This window comes from Bacillus rossius, chromosome 2 (assembly GCF_032445375.1).
Source record: "Bacillus rossius redtenbacheri isolate Brsri chromosome 2, Brsri_v3, whole genome shotgun sequence".
NCBI lineage: Eukaryota > Metazoa > Arthropoda > Insecta > Phasmatodea > Bacillidae > Bacillus > Bacillus rossius.
The window spans coordinates 51,475,388-51,492,903 of record NC_086331.1 but is presented as its reverse complement, the minus strand read 5'-3'; the positions used below and the strand labels follow the sequence as shown (position 1 = coordinate 51,492,903).

At 38.1% G+C, this 17,516-nt stretch overlaps 1 protein-coding gene across 2 annotated transcripts in view; it reads left to right on the top strand.

The window, feature by feature from the left end:
* The first annotated feature begins 7,415 nt into the window (after nt 1–7,415).
* LOC134529281 (zinc finger protein rotund-like) overlaps nt 7,416–17,516 on the top strand; it is a 368,803-nt gene continuing 358,702 nt past the window's right edge. For both annotated transcript variants that reach the window (XM_063363185.1, XM_063363184.1), the window contains exon 1: nt 7,416–7,558. In XM_063363185.1, coding sequence (XP_063219255.1) covers nt 7,463–7,558 — 96 coding nt within the window. In that variant the 5' untranslated portion in view covers nt 7,416–7,462. The remainder of the gene's footprint in view (nt 7,559–17,516) is intronic.

The window sequence follows — 17,516 nt, the reverse complement described above, 5'->3', positions numbered from 1 at the left end:
AAAATATTACAATAATAAATCTTAAAAAGCTTGTAAGCAAGTAAAAGCGTCCATAAAATTATTTAAGCAAAATCAAATTATTTTATTTTGTATCGTTTTTTTGTTGATAAACATAAATAAATAACGAATGCAATGACTGATACAAAAAATTTGCTTGATGTTCATTTATTAAATTTGTTGGTGTAATGTGTAAGTTTTCAGAATACCATGCATCGTTTACTTCTTAATTAGTGTATTGCGGCCTCTTCTCGTCACTCATTATGACCTCCTTCAAGATTTATAAAAATTATTTTAGCCACACAACACTCTGTGCCCAATATCGCTCGGAACTGCCATTCGCTTGAGCAGTCTAGCCTTCCACTGCGCGTGGTTGAGCATTCCTGCCAGAAGGACATCTGGCAACGCTGTTCTGGGCCCTTCCTACTTCCCCCCCCCCCCCTCCCCCCGTCTACCACCCCCACGTGCAGAAAGAAGACCGTGTGATCCACCGCCGATAGCATGTCAAACAACACCTCGGCTCCATTCACACAACCTTGGAGAGGGGTAGGGGGAAAATACGTTGCGAGTCCAAGCAGTTTGCCTCTTTGCCACGAGAGCGCTGCACTGTACGGCCTTTGAATATTACATCTGTTTGAAAAATGCAAGCCTTTGTCTTAGCTGCTCCAGCAAGAAAGCTACGCAATTAAACTTCAACATCGTGAAGATATACATCATTTAAATATTTAAAAATGCACCTGTGGTAAAATGTTTCTACCTTTTTGATACAAACTCATTTTAATTTAGTGTTGAAAGTTGCTAGAGCGCTACTTGAAAAAATGTATTTTCATCTGAATTTAAAACTCAATATTTTAAACTTTTGAAGCACCGATTTAAGAATCTTTTTGCATCAGGGCAGTCTTTATACTTTATTGTTTTGTAAAAACAAGTTACTTGAAAAAAAATGTTGCACTTGCTTCATGCTGGAGGTGCTGCAAAACATTATACAATTTTAAATTAAAATGTTCAATAATTATTAATAATTTTTTTATTTTTTATTTTTTAACAGGAACTCATATTTGTAATGTAATGAACAATTTCACGAAAGGAAATCTTTATCTGAGCAATTTTAATTTAGGGATCAATACCCCTTAAGCACAATAGTAAAAACACCTACACGTGTAGGTGTCCACTTAACTAACATCGGTGCCGTTTTTTATGTAATATACTTTATTTATTCAATGTACTAATGCTGAGTACTCGAACCCGAGCACCCTTACAGGCAGAAATATGAAACAGTAGTATGTCTTGGTTCCTCCAGGCACAGGCTTCAGGCTGTGGTGAGTGGTGCCGACCGACCTCCGACGTCGCGGCGGCCATCTTGGACTCAAAAATTCCTCAAAATTCCTCAAAAAAGACACAAAATTACTAAAAAAATTCCCGTTTTGAGGAAAAATTTCTCGTTTTATTCCTCAAAAATTCAAAAATTAGGATTTCGAAAAACCTCAAAAGTCATTTTGCCTTAGAGAGAACACAATGTCCATATATGTTTAAGCATCCATGTCTACAGCCTCCGGTAGCCTCTGACGTCATCATGGATAATGTCATCATGGCATATGATGTCACCGTTGCAATTTCCGTTATGGCCGCCATCTTGAAAATCTTTATTTTTTATCCGATTTTAATGAAACATTTTTTAAATTTTATAAAAAATTCAATTCATATAATTTTAATAAAAATATTTTGAAAACATACATTTAAGACATGGAGCTCGGAGTCCTAGGTTCGAACCCGGTGAGGAAAACAAATGGCGACCGATCCTTCCTCCAGGCAAGCCACCGGCAGACTGACCTCCCACCACTTATGTCAAGATATATATCGCCATCTAGTATGACGTCATGTGCGCCATCTTGAAAATCTGTCATTCTTATGTTAGAAAATCAGGAAATTTTTTTAAAATCATTAAAAAATTAATCAATCGAATTGAATAATAAATATTTAATAAAATATAACTTAAAAACCACTGTTGCACGTACTGTTATGGTCGCATTATTGGTTTATATAAATATTGCATGTTTCTTTACGCCCACCATCTTGGTTGAGTACGATCTTATCGTTACACTTTTCGTTATGTCCGTCATATTGGATTCTATTAATGTATAATAATCAGAAGCACTAAGAAAAATCCATCAAAATATTAACAAGAATAAATGGAAGCACTTGGAGAAAACCATGAAAATATTGACAAGAAAAATCAGGAGCATACAGAGAAAAACCACCATAATATTGACAAGAATAATCAGGAGCACAGAGAGAAAGCCACTATAATATTGGCAATAATATTTGGAAGCACACGGAGAAAACCACCACAAACTTTCTTTGATATCATGAAATTAAAGAAAACTTATAAATAAATTAATAAAAAAATTTGAAATAAGAACAAAAAAATACAAAAAAAAATTCGGGCTTGTACTATAACTCTAACTTTGCACAACAATGAGAATTTGTTTTTGTATTTTTTTGCTTTTATTTCAATTTTTTTATTAATTTTTTTTCTGTAATTTTATGATATCAAAGAAAACTTGTGGTGGTTTTCTCCGTGTGCTTCCGATTATTCTTGTCAATATAATGATGGTTTTCTCCGAGTGCTCCTGATTATTTGTGAGAAATTGTTATCTGCATGAAGGATTTTTTACTTAATGAGTTATGTCATTTTATCCAGTGATGCATTTAAATTGTGAATTTCTGCTACTAAATCAGAACTGACAATATATTTGTAAGGTGGATTTCAAAAAATAAAACAAAAACTACACAGTCCAAAAATATGTGATAAGACGGATGAGAAACACTATCACGAAGGACGAAATTCCTTCTCCTTGTTGTCTAGCGAAGCCTTCCTTCTTTTGCGATCGTTAGTGAGCATCCCACATCCCACATAAAATAAATAATATTTACCTGCAAGCAAAATATGCCATCATCTCTTTTTGACAAGCAGAACTACTTACATAAATTTACTTTGCATTAGATAACTTAACTCTCGCTGATGAAATATTAAAAAAAATATATTTAAGTAATGGTTCTAATTAGAAAACTGTCAGTTTGCAACTAACATTAGTCACAGAAGCTACCATGGAACATGGTTTGTTATCTGCAGCTGAATCGGAAGGAAGCCACTGTAGATACTGTAGCAAGGATTTTGTCATGAGAAGGAATGCTAGACGTCATGAGAAGAATGATTGTGTTAAAAACCCACTAGGCAAAATGTTAAGCTTTAATCGGTGTAGCAGGTTGTTAACACGAATTGACAGCTTAAAAAGACATGGTAGAACATGTAAAGCCAACCCCACTTACGGCATAGAGGACATCGATGGATCTACTAGACTAAATAAGAGTGATATGCATTACGACAATAATTTTCCTTGTCTTGGGAGAGATTATGTTTGTGGCTCTTCCGATCTCGACAAAGAACTTAAATTGAAGGACGTTGATGATTTATGGAAGAATGAAGACAATGGAAGAATTCTTAACGTGAAAAGTGAGAATACATTCAAGCCGAATTCAAGTAGATCTTTCCTACTTTGTAAAAATTATGGACTCCTAAAAAGGAAGCATGAAGACGAATAAAGACACTTCGACATCATCGATATCGAATTGTTACGGTAATCTGGGTGAAGACGATGCCTTCTACGGTGATTACTACAGTGACTCTGAGGCTGATGACTAAGGCATACACTTTGATGAAGCACCTAAAGCTGACATGATCGAAGAATGTGGCGGTGTCCTGAGACCGAAACGATGGAAACGTCGTGTTATAGTAAATAAATCTGATAAAGCTTATTATGATCACTGGAACGATTGTGATATTAGAAGTATTTATAATGAACATGCAAGGAATATGGTGGTAGAAGAGATTGATTACACATCATGGAAATATCCAAACATATTGTTTTACCGGCTAAGACTTCTACATGGCTCGCTTTATGCCGGAAACTAATCGTGCATAAAAAAAATATCCTTCATACTCGAAGAACTGAGGGAAGCTGGCTACATACAATAATGGCTTATTTTACTTGTATTTGTATAATGTTGAGAAATAAATTAATTATTGAAAGTAAAAATTTAATGTTTCATTTCATGTATTCTAATTTCTAACTAAGCCTGTGTGTTTCCGCTACTGTGTGTGTTCATTCCGTTTCCTGTGTGTACTGTGTGTACATTCCGTTTCCTGTGTGTACTGTGTGTTCATTCCGTTTCCTGTGTGTACTGTGTGTTAATGGTCTATATGGCTGACATTGTTCATGATCCGGTCAGCGGTACGAAGACGCTTGGTGTATATGTAATATGGCTTTGTACATGAACATTTTAAAGGTTATTCTAAGTATCAATAACTAGACTTTCATGTTAGGCTTATCCATAACATTTTTAATTCTTTGGTCAGGTATATTGCCTTGAGTGGTTTTTGTAGAGTTAATGATTAATAAACTCTGCGAAAGGTAATAGAAAATTAATATAAAATTTATTTAATATTTATTTACACTTGTCACTGTTCAAGTATCGAACCAAGGACAGGAACTGATCGAATCAATTTGTAAATTGATTGTAAATTTTTTTGGTGAATTTTGGAATTTTTCCCACATTTCTAGCTAAATAATTACACGATTCCAAGATGGCGCCTGAATATCAAGATGGCGGGCACCTCATTAATATTAAATGATTACTGCACTCCAGCGGGTTAGAATAAAACTAGCATGGTGGTAATGTACTATATAAGACGAGTACACACACAAGATAGTGTCCTCCAGCAGACGAAAACAAGATGGTGGCAAAGTCCTCTAGCAGGTGGTAGCTCCTGGTAGCATGTACTGAACATAAAATTTCGAATCCATGATGGTAGTCAAGGTTAAAGTCAAATTTCAAGATCAAGGTCAAAGTTTAAGTTTAAGGTCAAATTTCAAGGTCAAGGTCAAATGTCTAGGTCAAGGTCAAATTTAAAGGTCAAGGACAAATTTCAAGGTCAAGGTCAAAGTTGAATGCTAACAGTCGAGGTCAAAGGCATGGTGAACAGAAAATTATACTAACATGTCGCCAGCACACTCTAGCAGACGAAAACAAGATGGTGACTTCCAGCAGACGAAGACAAGGTGTCGGACATGACGTCGGCGTCGTACCAGTTAACGATATATACCTTTTTATTGGTGGTGGTAGGTCAGTTTGTAGGTGGCTTCTGTGGAGGAAGGATCTGTTTTTTTTTATTATTTGCTCTTACCGGTTTCGAACCAAGGACGGGAATCAATCTAATCAAATCAGTATTCTAATAAGTTAATTTTTTGGTGAATTTTGAACTTTTTTCTTTAAAATTGGTTAATAAATAATGATTTTCAAGATAGTGTCTGTAACGATAATTCATACAGTGGTGACATAATTAAAAATGTTGGGTGTGGTGTAAGACATATTTATTACTTTTTATTGAGAATGTTTTAAATACATTAAAAATTAACTTGTTTACTCTCGCCGGGAATCGAACCAAGGACCGTAATCGTTTAAATAACTAAACATTTGAAATAGGTAATTTTTAAAATATTTTATGGAATTTTTTCGGAATTACTAGCATTGAAATTGCGGATTTTCAAGATGGCGATCGTAACGAAACATGCAACATTAATAGAAACCAATATGGCGGACATAACGAAAAGTGTAACAATGACATCATACTCAACCAAGATGGCGGGCGTAACGAAAGTTGCAATATTTATATAAGCTAAGATGGTGACCGTAATGGTATGTGCATTAGTGGTTTTTAAGTAATATTATATTATTTTTTTATTATTCAATTCGATTGAATAATTTTTTTAATTATTTTTAAAATTTTTCCTGATTTTTCTAACATAAGAATTGCGGATTTTCAAGATGGCGGACATGACTTCATACTAGATGGTAATATATGTATGCCGGTGGCTTGCGTGGAGGAAGGATAGGTCGCCATTTTTTTGTCCTCACCAGGTTCGAACCGAGGACTCCGAGCTCCATTCGTAAATGTATGTTTTTTAAAATATTTTTTATTAAAATTTTATTAATTGATTTTTTTATAATTTTTAAAAAAATGTTTCATTAAAATCGGATAATAAATAAAGATTTTCAAGATGGCGGCCGTAACGGAAATTGCAACGGTGACGTCATATGCCATGATGACATAATCCATGATGACGTCAGAGGATTATCGGAGGCTGTAGATATTGATGCTTAAGCCTCTATACGGACATTGTGCTCTTTCTAAGGAAAATAACTTTTCAGGTTTTTCGAAATCCTAATTTTTGAATTTTTGAGGCAGAAAACTTGAAATTTTTCCTCAAAACGGGAATTTTTGAGTCACTTTGAGTCATTTTTGAGGAATTTTGAGCCTTTTTTGAGGACTTTTGAGGAATTTTTGAGTCCAAGATGGCCGCCGTGTCGTTGGAGGTCGGTCGGCACCACTCACCACAGCCTGAAGCCTGTGCGCGGAGGAACCAAACATACTACTTGAAACATTTCACGGATTCTTTAAGTCACAATGAGATTGCAAACACTTATACCTTTTCGTTTCTTTGATGACTGGGTCATGATCGGGGACTGGAAAAATTCGCTGTTAAATTTCGCTATTGATTAAAATTAAAATTGTAATTTATTTAGCGCTGATTCTGCTATTGACTCATAGATTATCTGGAGGACTCGAACTTTGATAGACCATCAACAAAAGAAACATCGAATCACAGGTTACCCAATCGAGTCATCTCACAAGTCAACAGCCAACGAGCAGGTGGCATTAGCTAGACTAGAGGACCTTGAACCCGCGAATTTTTCCATTCCCCAGACATAATCATTTCGACACTCCCCTTCACGACTGCCTGCCTGTCGACTACCAAATAGCAGTGGCGTGACCGCTTCACATCGAGCTTCTCAAGAGAAGCAGAGGTTCTACAGTAAGAAACCAGTAGGTACTAATTATAATTCGCTGTTTCAATGACCTCTAGGATAGACACCACGATCCCCTACATACTCGATAAAATACTACATGCTCATTGGCTACTGACTTGTGAGACCTGTCAACTGGGATGCTTGCATTTCGATACCTCTTTGGTTGAAGTTTTTCGTTGGCTCAGAGTGCTTCAGATAAACTGTGATCTAATCACAGAAGCGATATGAAGGTAAATGAGCCAATAGGAAAGCACTTGTGGATATAGTAAACATGGTTCAAGCGCGACACCAGCTTGCTGGTGTGTGCGCACAGGTATCCTGCTAACCAGGCGCTGTGATCGTGTCGCAGAAAGCCGCCTTCATCTGGTCGACGTCGCCCTCGGAGGCGCCGCACCATCACCACGGGCCGGCGGCGCACCACGGCGGCGGGGGCGGCGGGGGCGCTGGGGGCGGCGGGGGCGGCGGGCCGGCGGCGGGGGGCTCGCCCGGCGGCGGCGGCCCCGGGGGCGGGCCCACGCAGGGCCTGGTGCACTGGATGTCGGTGATGGCGGAGCAGATGAACAGCACCGCCTCCAGCCAGCACCACGAGGCGTCGCCCGCCGCCGTGCACTACATGTGGAACGGCGTCGAGGTGAGTTCTTCCACGTCGTTCCTTTTTGGCCTCAGCGGGGAGATAACGTCCACGGCCAGGAACGTAAGCATATATCACCCTCTCCCCCGAAATCCTTAGAACTCCTAAAAATTCTAGCATTCCCACAAAAAAAAAAAGAATTTGAAACAAGCAACAGACAAAGAAGTTATAAGTGAGGATTGTGGAAGCTAGCGTGGATATTACTGAACTCCCGAATTGTTCCAGTCCCTAGCTATCGTCCTGGGAGCCGCTCTTGTTAACATATAATTTACACACATAACTGTTCCACGTTGATGCTTTTGACACGCCCGTAGTCTTTGTAGACAAGGAGAACGTGTGACCTTGTTATCGACCAATGAGAAATCTGAAAAGTTTTTATTGCACAGGCAAGTGAGTGCAGCCGAATTAAATAATGTATCTACGAAATAACCGTGGCTCTGCGAATCAATGGCTGGTATCTGCGAAATTATAAATCAGTGAGATTTATTCACGGAATTTAACTCTAGTATTCAACAGGTTAAAGAGGAGTAGTTTTAACCAAATTTGAAGTGAAAATCGGAAATGTCAAGTTTCAAACTGCAATATTTCAACTGAAGCACCGATTCGCGCAGGGCAGCCACATTATATCTATATCGGCCATCAAATGGCCACTGTACGAAATTCAAATGAACGACACTAAAAATACAGGTATTTCCTAATTCTAAATGAAAATTTATAAAAAAAAAGTGCAATATCACTCCTTTATAATGAAAATCATCTTGAACATAATAAAGAGATATAGGCCCTACAACAAAAATTATAAGTACTTTTAGTTCACCAGTCAAACAAGTAGGTATATTTTATTATAGAAAATTTTCACAAAATGTTGTTCAGATATGAAATGGTTATGGAGCATGGTAACTCATCATAGACCTAAAGAAAAAAAAAGCACAGGAAATAAACACAATTAAATCGGACACCCTGGGTACTGTGTTACAACAAAAATTAACAAATATAATTAAATTTACATAAAAAATATACTAAGGATGTTAGTGTGCTATCTAAACTGCCTTAGATGTTCTAATTTTGAGAAAGATTTATTATTCTGAAATTTTTCAACGGCTGTTTTGAGAAGAGCTTTAGAAAAAAAACTATTTGCAATAAAATCTAGACCGCAAGAAAAAGAGATGCATAAGAAAGAGGTCTAATTTTTGACGTGGTCCAAGTACAGCCGCATTTTAAAGCAATTTAATCCACTTCAAATTCAGAACAAAAGTATTATTTGTTGAAAACGGAAAAATTGGCACCATCTCTAGCACCAAAATAAACTCCACAATGTTTACACGAATAAATCCATGTCTATTTTTCATTGACTGCTGCCACATTTTACCTTCGAATTAGAACGAAATAAAAATGTAAAATGGTATCATGGAATGCGTTCCAGCCTCTCTACAAATAATTATGCAAATTTTTCAGGTCAATAATTCTTTGTCAATTTAACTCTTAATAACATGTCATTGCGGATATAACTGGTGCTTTGTTTAAGTTATAATATCTCATAATATTTTGCATGTCAGTTTCAATACGTTAAGTATTTGATTGTTTATTGTTTACTCCTTAAAACTCGTTCTACTTCAAATAACTATTTAATTTTTGTAGTAATTTTACCATAATCGCAATTCTGTTGGCTAACAATTCGTGAAAATAACCAGATGAGATTGTTAACATCGTCTGAATTTCACAGTTGGAACCTTACACGGACGACAAAAAAAAAACATGTTAAGCCATTATTACCCAATGGTTGAAACTAGGGGCACCAACTTGTGAACACGACACACTAACACGCGAGATTTCAAACTTGGCTACCACCTGGAGCTATTCTGCACGTAGGTACTAGGCTGTAAGGGCGACAACTGCAAAAGGGTATCTAACACCTGCTATTTCACCTCTACTGACATGCGTCATGCTGGGTCTACAAGCTACGATTAAGTGAGATTACTGCACGTGAAAAAGTTCAATGGTAGGCATTGCGTGCCTGTCGTTATTTTGTGTTAAAAGAAACTAACCCAAAACACAAAACAATTTATCTCTCGAACATACAGACAAGTAGTTTATAAATGCCCTCTACAGGCTTCCGGCTGTGGAGACTGTGGAGCCCATCCGCCATCTTGGATCATGATGTCACGGCGGCCATCTTGGACTACCTTGACATTTGACCTTTTCCTTTGCTCCGGCCGCCATTTTGGATACACCATTTGGTTTTTCTACCATTTTGAATTAGCCATTTGGTTTTCCGTTATATTAGATTCGCTATTTTGAATACTGAAATATGACGCAATATAACACCCACTCCTCAGTGTTGCAATCTTTGTTACAGCCGCCATCGTTAAAATCCATAATTTTCATCCAAAATATTTGGGAAATTTTAAACTTTATAAAAAATTAATTAATTAAATTTTAATTAAAGGAACGTTCACCATCTTGGATTATGACGTCGCAGACGCTATCTTATATTCTAGAATGTTACACTTTTCATTATGCCCGACACATTGGACTCTAGAATGCTGCACTTCTCGTCACAGAGGCCATATAAATGTCTATGATGTCATCGTCGCAATTTAAGGTACAGCCACCATCTTTAACTCCATAAATTTCATCCAAAAAATTGGAAAATATTTAAAAATTAATAATTTTAATTAATAAAATTTTATCTCAAAAATCCCGCCACCTTGAAAATTCATTATATTATCCAATTTTAACGGGAAAAATTTTAAAATTACCAAAATAATCATTTCATTAAATTTTAATGAAAAAACTTACTTGCATCATGGGGTCCTCGGTTCGAATCCAATGAGGACGATTGGTTAAAAATGATGAAATATCTTTTCTCAGCACAAGCCTCCGGCATACTGACCTCCCACCAATAATGCGTAGGCAGATATGTTTTATTTTTTAAAATCTGATTTTTAACTAAGATTGAGTTCTAACAATAGAGGTTACTTTTTTTAATATGCTTTTATTTTTCTGAAGGTACTTCCAAATGTGCTACCTTTTTCTATGTGTGGTTCCAAGTGTGCTACCTTTTTTAAATGTGCTTCTATATATTTTTTTTTTAATGTCCTTCCTTTTCGTTGATTGTGTTTCCGATTGCGCTTCCTTTTCGCTGATTCTGCTTTCTAATGTGCTTCCTTTTTCTGAATGTGCTTTCAAATTAGCTTCCTTTTTGTTTAATGTGCGCCCAAATGTTCTTTCTTTTTTACTGTGCTTCCAAATGTGCTTACTTTTTAATATGCTTCCTTTTTGACGAATGTGATTCCTTTTAATTATGTGCTTCCTCGTTGACGACGAATGAGCTTCGATAAGTCGGTACTCAGGACATGATTGGCCTCGTGGTTCAGAGACATCTATTCTATACGCCTGACATTGAACATTACACGTTTAATATGTTGGTCGTGTATCGGCGAGTAGCACCTCTTGGTTTGGAGAAGCTTGGCCTATGCGCATGATTTTGTACAAGAACTGTTTAAAATGATCGCCGAGTATCGACGAAAAATACATCTTGGCTACTAACTGGATATGATTGACCACTTAATGGATGTGTCTGGCTACCAACAGATGTGGCTGGCCACCTACTAAACATGCGTTCCTGGCCACTGACTACATCCTGGCTACAGACTGGGCGTACTTGGCCATCAGCTTGACTTGTTATCCTGACCAACCTACTGGACGTGTGTTCCTGGCCACTGAATAAACGTGCCTATCTACCGACTGGGCGTAAATTGCCACTGACTCGAGGTATTAGCCTCACCAACCGACTAGACGTGTATGTCTGACCAATCTATCTTATGTTTCTAGACAACCAACTAGACGTGGTTGTCCATCTACTGGACATGAGTTCTTGGTCACTGAATAGACGTGTCTGGCCACCGACTTGACGTACCTTGCCACCAACCGGACGTGATAGTCTTTCCAACCGACTGGTAGTCCGTATCTGGCCAACCGAGTGATGTGCATCGTCACAGACTGGACGTAGCTGGTTATTCGACTTACTTGTAGAAATGTGCTAAAATAACTTGTCAAGGCATGCAAAGGACTCGCTTCGCCTTCTTAGAAGACTGTAGACATCGATAAACGTTAGTAGTTTGTTTTTTGTACTTGTAGAATTTCTGTAATAAATTTTTTATTTGTAATTTTGTTGTTTTTTCTCGAACCTGGCATTTTTTGGTAATTTTAATTAAATTGTATTTTATTGTATCAAACAAGAATCTATCCAAGAACATAAATCAATCGAATCGATCATTATTTTAACAAGTGACTTTTTAATGATTATTGAAATTTATTTCGAATTTCTAGCTGAATAATTAGAGAATTTCAAGATGGCGCCCAAATGACAAGAAGGCAGACGCCACAGTAATAAATGATTCCTGCACTCTAGTGGTCCGAATTTAAACTAATATGTCGGTAGTGTACTCTAGAAGACGAAAACAATACGTCATATACAAGATGGTGGCTTCCAGCAGGCTAGAACAAGATGGCTGTCATGACGTCATACTGACTGACGTAATTTCTGCCTTGGCATTAGCGGTGGAAGGTTAGTCTGCCAGTGGCTTGTATGGAAGAAGGATCCGTCATCATTTTTAATCGATCGCCCTCGCTGGATAAGAACCAAGGACTCCATGACGCAAGTACATTTTTTATTAAAAATATAAGCAGTTGAATTTTCTTACTAAGTTTCCAATTTTTCCTATTAAAATCGGATAATAATTACGGTTTTACAAGATGGTGGCCGTAATGAAAATTGCAACGATGACGAACTATACATACACGATTTTGAATATGACGAAAAATGCAACGTTCTAGAATCTAAGATGGTGGGTGTAACGAAAAGTGTAACATTCTAGAATCCAAGATGGATTAAGTCATTATTTATAAATTTTACAAATTGCCAGATTTTTTGGATTGAAATTGCGGATTTTAAGATAGCGGCTGTAACGAAAATTGCAACACTAGGGAGTGGGGTGTAACATGGCGGAAAGTTCTAGAAATTAAAATGACGTAAAAAACAAAATGACAGAAAAAACTAAATGACGGATCCAAAATGGCAGATCCAAAATGGTCTGTGGGGTCATGGTCAAAGGTCAAGGTCAAGTTCATCTAAGATGGCCACCGTGCACAATCCAAGATGGCGGACCATTTCCACAGATTTCACAGCACTAAACCTATAGCAAGAAATACATTTATATAGCTACTACTCAGAAAAGATACTCTCTCAATGGTAAGTACAGCACTTTTTAGATGCAATTTAAAGCGCGACCCAAAAAGCTTAGTAGTTCTGACATAAATTGAGGGTTTCTAAAGTTCTAACAGCTATCTAAGTATCACTGTGGATACTTTCCTGGTGTGTTGCTGTTAGCACATAATAATAGATGTATTTATGTATGTTTATTCTTTGATTGCTACCTCGTTCGGTTGTAAGTATATATTTTTATTATAGCACTACAACGATTTGGGTTCTATTGACGGTTTTTCCGCAAATGTGAAACGTGGCGGATATTTACGTGAGTTTTTTCATCACCCTTCCCCCAATGAATCACTTCATTGCTCCATTTCACGTTTGCAACTCCAATACGTCTAAATTTGCCTCGGTGTCGATGAGACCTTAAACGTTAAACCGTTCTTTCGTTTACTGCATCTCTGAAATAGAAAGTAAATTTTTGGGACCAACTTTCTGCGGGCGTAATTATTTCGTGATCAAGCGTAGACGCGAACCGTTGGGTGGCCGCATGCGGTATTGTGGTGAAAAGAGGAGGAAGAAGAAGAAGAGATGGAAACAGGGTCGGAGGAGCTGAAACAAGCGCGGAAAGGGGGGGGGGGGGGGGGGGTTAAAGCGTTCCTCTTTTGTATCTCGTCTCTTTTCATGCGTCGCGGTGCGCACGTAAGCCCCGTGGTGGAAGTATTCATTTGGTCGGCGAGTGTCCGTATACCTGCGACTCTCCGCCAGGCACAGCCCCCAAAAACAAAACAAGCCTCCGGCACCGTCACTCTGCATAAAATTAAAAAAAAAAAAAAAGACGCACCCGTTCGGGAAAAGATAATAAAAAAGTCTATTCAAGGGTGAGTCGGGGGGGGGGGGGGGGTATCCCGGTGTATCGGCGCATTACCGCCCTTCCCCTGTCATGCGTGTTCCACGGTAGCGTGCCGCGGCCAAGCGGCCAATCAGAGCCAAGCAGTGTACGTCGGGCGTCGCTGCGTTCGACGCAGACACCGGACCGCCTTCGTTCGTCAACCAGCTTGTTCGTTTCGCGCTTGGATGAGATCGGTCTAAGAGCTTCAGAAGAAACCACGCGATTTTCAAACTGTGCGTTATTGCCGAGTGGGTACTGTTTACGAAAAGAATTTCGGACTACATTGAGGGCCGATGAGTAGTTCTGTCTCCGTGTTTCGTTTCCAAACTGTATTTTTAAGGAAGTGAATAGGGCTAAAACGCGTGTTTTCGGAATAAATTTTTGTCATGAAACATCCGGTACAGATTCTTACCATATAATGTTATAGTTGCCACTCAAATCTCATAGTTGACCCATGCACGACGAGATGAGAGCTGACACCGCGCTAGAAGCACCAGCGTGTGTCGCACTTCAACCCGCCTCACAAACACAGATGCAACCCTGGGCGGGGCAGTTAAGGGCGACACCGGCTCATGCATTGCGCGTCTCTTCGCCTCTATGCGCCAGGCACCTAACTGGCACGCAGTCTTCGCGCCGATAACGCGCCTCTATGAGACTTGTAGTGGTTGCCCTATCATTTTGTACTGGAATATTAAATATAAACGTTTGGTAGAAAACGGTTGAAATATAAGTGGTATTTTTTTACCCCATAATTTATTGTGATAAATAACGGTTTGCTCCCTGCACGTCTCTATAACATTTACAATACTAGGTTTAGATTTTTTAAAACCTAAAAATGTCAGTGAAAACACCCGTTTTAGCATTTTTAACTGCCAAAATAATACACACCTTTTAGAGACCAAAATAAAATAATTTTTTTAGACTAATGCAATGGCTCTTAAATTATTCTGCGAATCAGATTTTTGGAAGAAATCCCGAGTGGTTGTAAACGGCGCGTCGACATGCGCCGTCTGGCGACCCGGCGGGAGGCCATCTTGATCTGCTTGCAGCGCTCATCACAGTCCAGGTTACCGCGGAGGGCAGCGCCGTTCTTCTCGCACCAGACACCCTCTTTCTTTGCCACAACAAATGCATCGTGGCGAGAACTAAAGATTTTTTTTTTTAATAGCAGCCAGTAAAACGTTTTTTTGCATGTTTATCTATTGTAAAGCAAGCTTTCACTGGCGTAAAATATTGCGACAAATTTATAAATGACAATGCTATCGAATACTATTTTTATGAAAAGTTCGTACTACAAGACCAATTATTGGAAATATTAATTTCCAAAAAATATATAATTTTAAAACAAATAGAAGCAGTAATCACATTATAACCGTTGAATTTTGTTATGATTATTTAATTTTAACAAAAATATTTTGTTATATTTTATTTGCCAGAATTGTATTTCTCGAAAAGCCTATTTTTAATAATAATTTTGTGATTCGTGCCCCTAAGGGTTTGCCTTTGATCCAATTGCTGAAGCTATAGCAGCATGTAAAATTTTGCAGTCTTGTCTGTCACCAAATAAATTCCCAAAATTGTCCCAGTCTCTAGTGGGTACTTGTGAGTCACGCTTTGCTGTCACCAAGGAATATGCGAGAATGTTAGTTCCCGGTGAAAAAACGCAAGCCGTACCACGTGCGCGCAACAACATCGAAGATTGTTTTGTAAAATTGCGGTTTACATTCGCCATGATACGTATCGGATAGGAACATGTCCGTGTGTGGAAATCGCAAAATTCTATTTCACGGCGCGTAGATTTACAGATTATTTGGGGGGGGGGGGGGGGGGGGGGAACGAAGAGTTTTATTTTGTCAATATATTTTAAGACGTAGTTCTGTGAAGTTGGTCATTTCATTCTCTTGTTGTTACTGCTAATTAATGGCATTTTTCTGTAATAATATTACAATAGCTCTATTGCATTAGTTGTTGGGTCACAAATTTTCTCACCAGATATTAAAAATAAACGCTATTTTCGAGTTGTTAATGGTCGTGTAAGTTATTTTCGTGATTCTAAACATTTGCGTGACCTTTTACAATAACGAGGTAGTATTTATTTAAAATTTCGGTTCAGAAAAATTTCAGTCTCAACATAAATTACAAAATATTTATCGTCGTGTAATATTTACAGGAAATTACCTAAAACAGGTATTACAGGAAAAATAAACAACTAGGATGACTTGAGAGACCGTGCATTAATGAGCGCATTTTTACTTCAAGGGAATAATGGAACCGAGGAGCAGCAATGTTAACCACGCCCTCCGCAAAAGACAAAAAAATAGCACAAAAAAAGGTAACAATGATATGACTTGAGCAGCTTCTATTGATTTATGCTGTTCATGTATTTAAGTAAGTTCAAGTAAGAAACAATTGAAGAATATTTATGTAGTATATATTCTGGCTGCGCCTCTGTGTTAAATATTATTTATATTGCGAACCTGTCAACTGAGTCATAAGCGATTAGATTAAACACAAATAGGTATACATTATTGAACAATTTTCACATTAAATTTTTTAAGAACACTGGTTGTAAATTATACAGGGATCTTCGTAAATTTATCGTTATCTTCGTAGATTTATAGGTACAGAACTAAATTACTTTACTTTAAACAAGAATACACAAGAATAATGTCGGTGTGTTAAGAAAACATTCAAAATCTTGTTTACAACAAAACTCGTTTCTTTCTTCCATGTGTGTGCGAAACACCTTCATTACTACGAAACGCATCACTAGGTGGTCGGAATACAGCGCAGTTCCTACAGCTATGTGGAATTACGAAGTGCTCTTCTTTTATTAGAGATAAATTCCGCGTTGAAAAGTCCCAAAATTTACTGTTGAAATTAACAATGCATGCAATACGAGCCATATATATATATATATATATATATATATATATATATATATATATATATATATATATATATATATCTTTAATGTGGACATGCACTCGTTTGTAGCTTGAGAGCTCGTAGAGTGTATTTTTTTTCTTCCTGGAGGAGGCAGTGGCAAGGCTGCGCTAGAAGAAACGAGATCCAAACGACTGGAAAGTGAGACGCGAGGTGTCGGAAGACGCGAAGCGGACGCCGCGGTATTTATACGCGGCTGGGACGAGGATCGCCCCAGTGGGGAAGCGCAAAGGATTCTAACTCTTTTCCATGGTACTTCCGATAATATTATTAAACACCGTACCAGAGTCATGATATTGTGTAGCGAAAATTGTGGTGCGTGAAGGAGGATTCAGGGATAGAATATCGTACGCTGTATGTATGCAAGGTATAAATTATGGTACGTCCTTCAGACTACCCACCCCTCCCTTCTTGGTCAAACGGTCACACATAACCTAGTATAGTCTGTACCAATCTTCAGCTGTCGACGAGCATGTGGTATGGCATCAGTAGTATAGGATAGCCGGAACTGGCACTGGCGTCTGGCGGTGGATTGTGATTGTCGGTCCGCCATCTTGGATTGTGACGTCACGGCGGCCATCTTGGATGGTTGTGACCTTGACCTTTGACCTTGACCTTTAATTTGATCCTCAAAATGTGTCAAAATCCGCCAAAATTGGGCAAAATTTGCCCAAAATTCCTCAAAATTTCCATTTCTGTGGAAAAACATTCCGCCAAAAAATCTCAAAAAATTCCACAATTCAAAAATTCCCGTTTTCGAGAGAAAAATTCCCGTTTCGAGGGAAAATTTCCCGTTTTTAGTCCTTAAAAATCCCGGTGGCTAGAAATGTCCATATAGCGGCTTAAGCATCCATGTCTACAGCCGCAGATAAGCCTCTGACGTCATATTGGATGATGACGTCACCGTT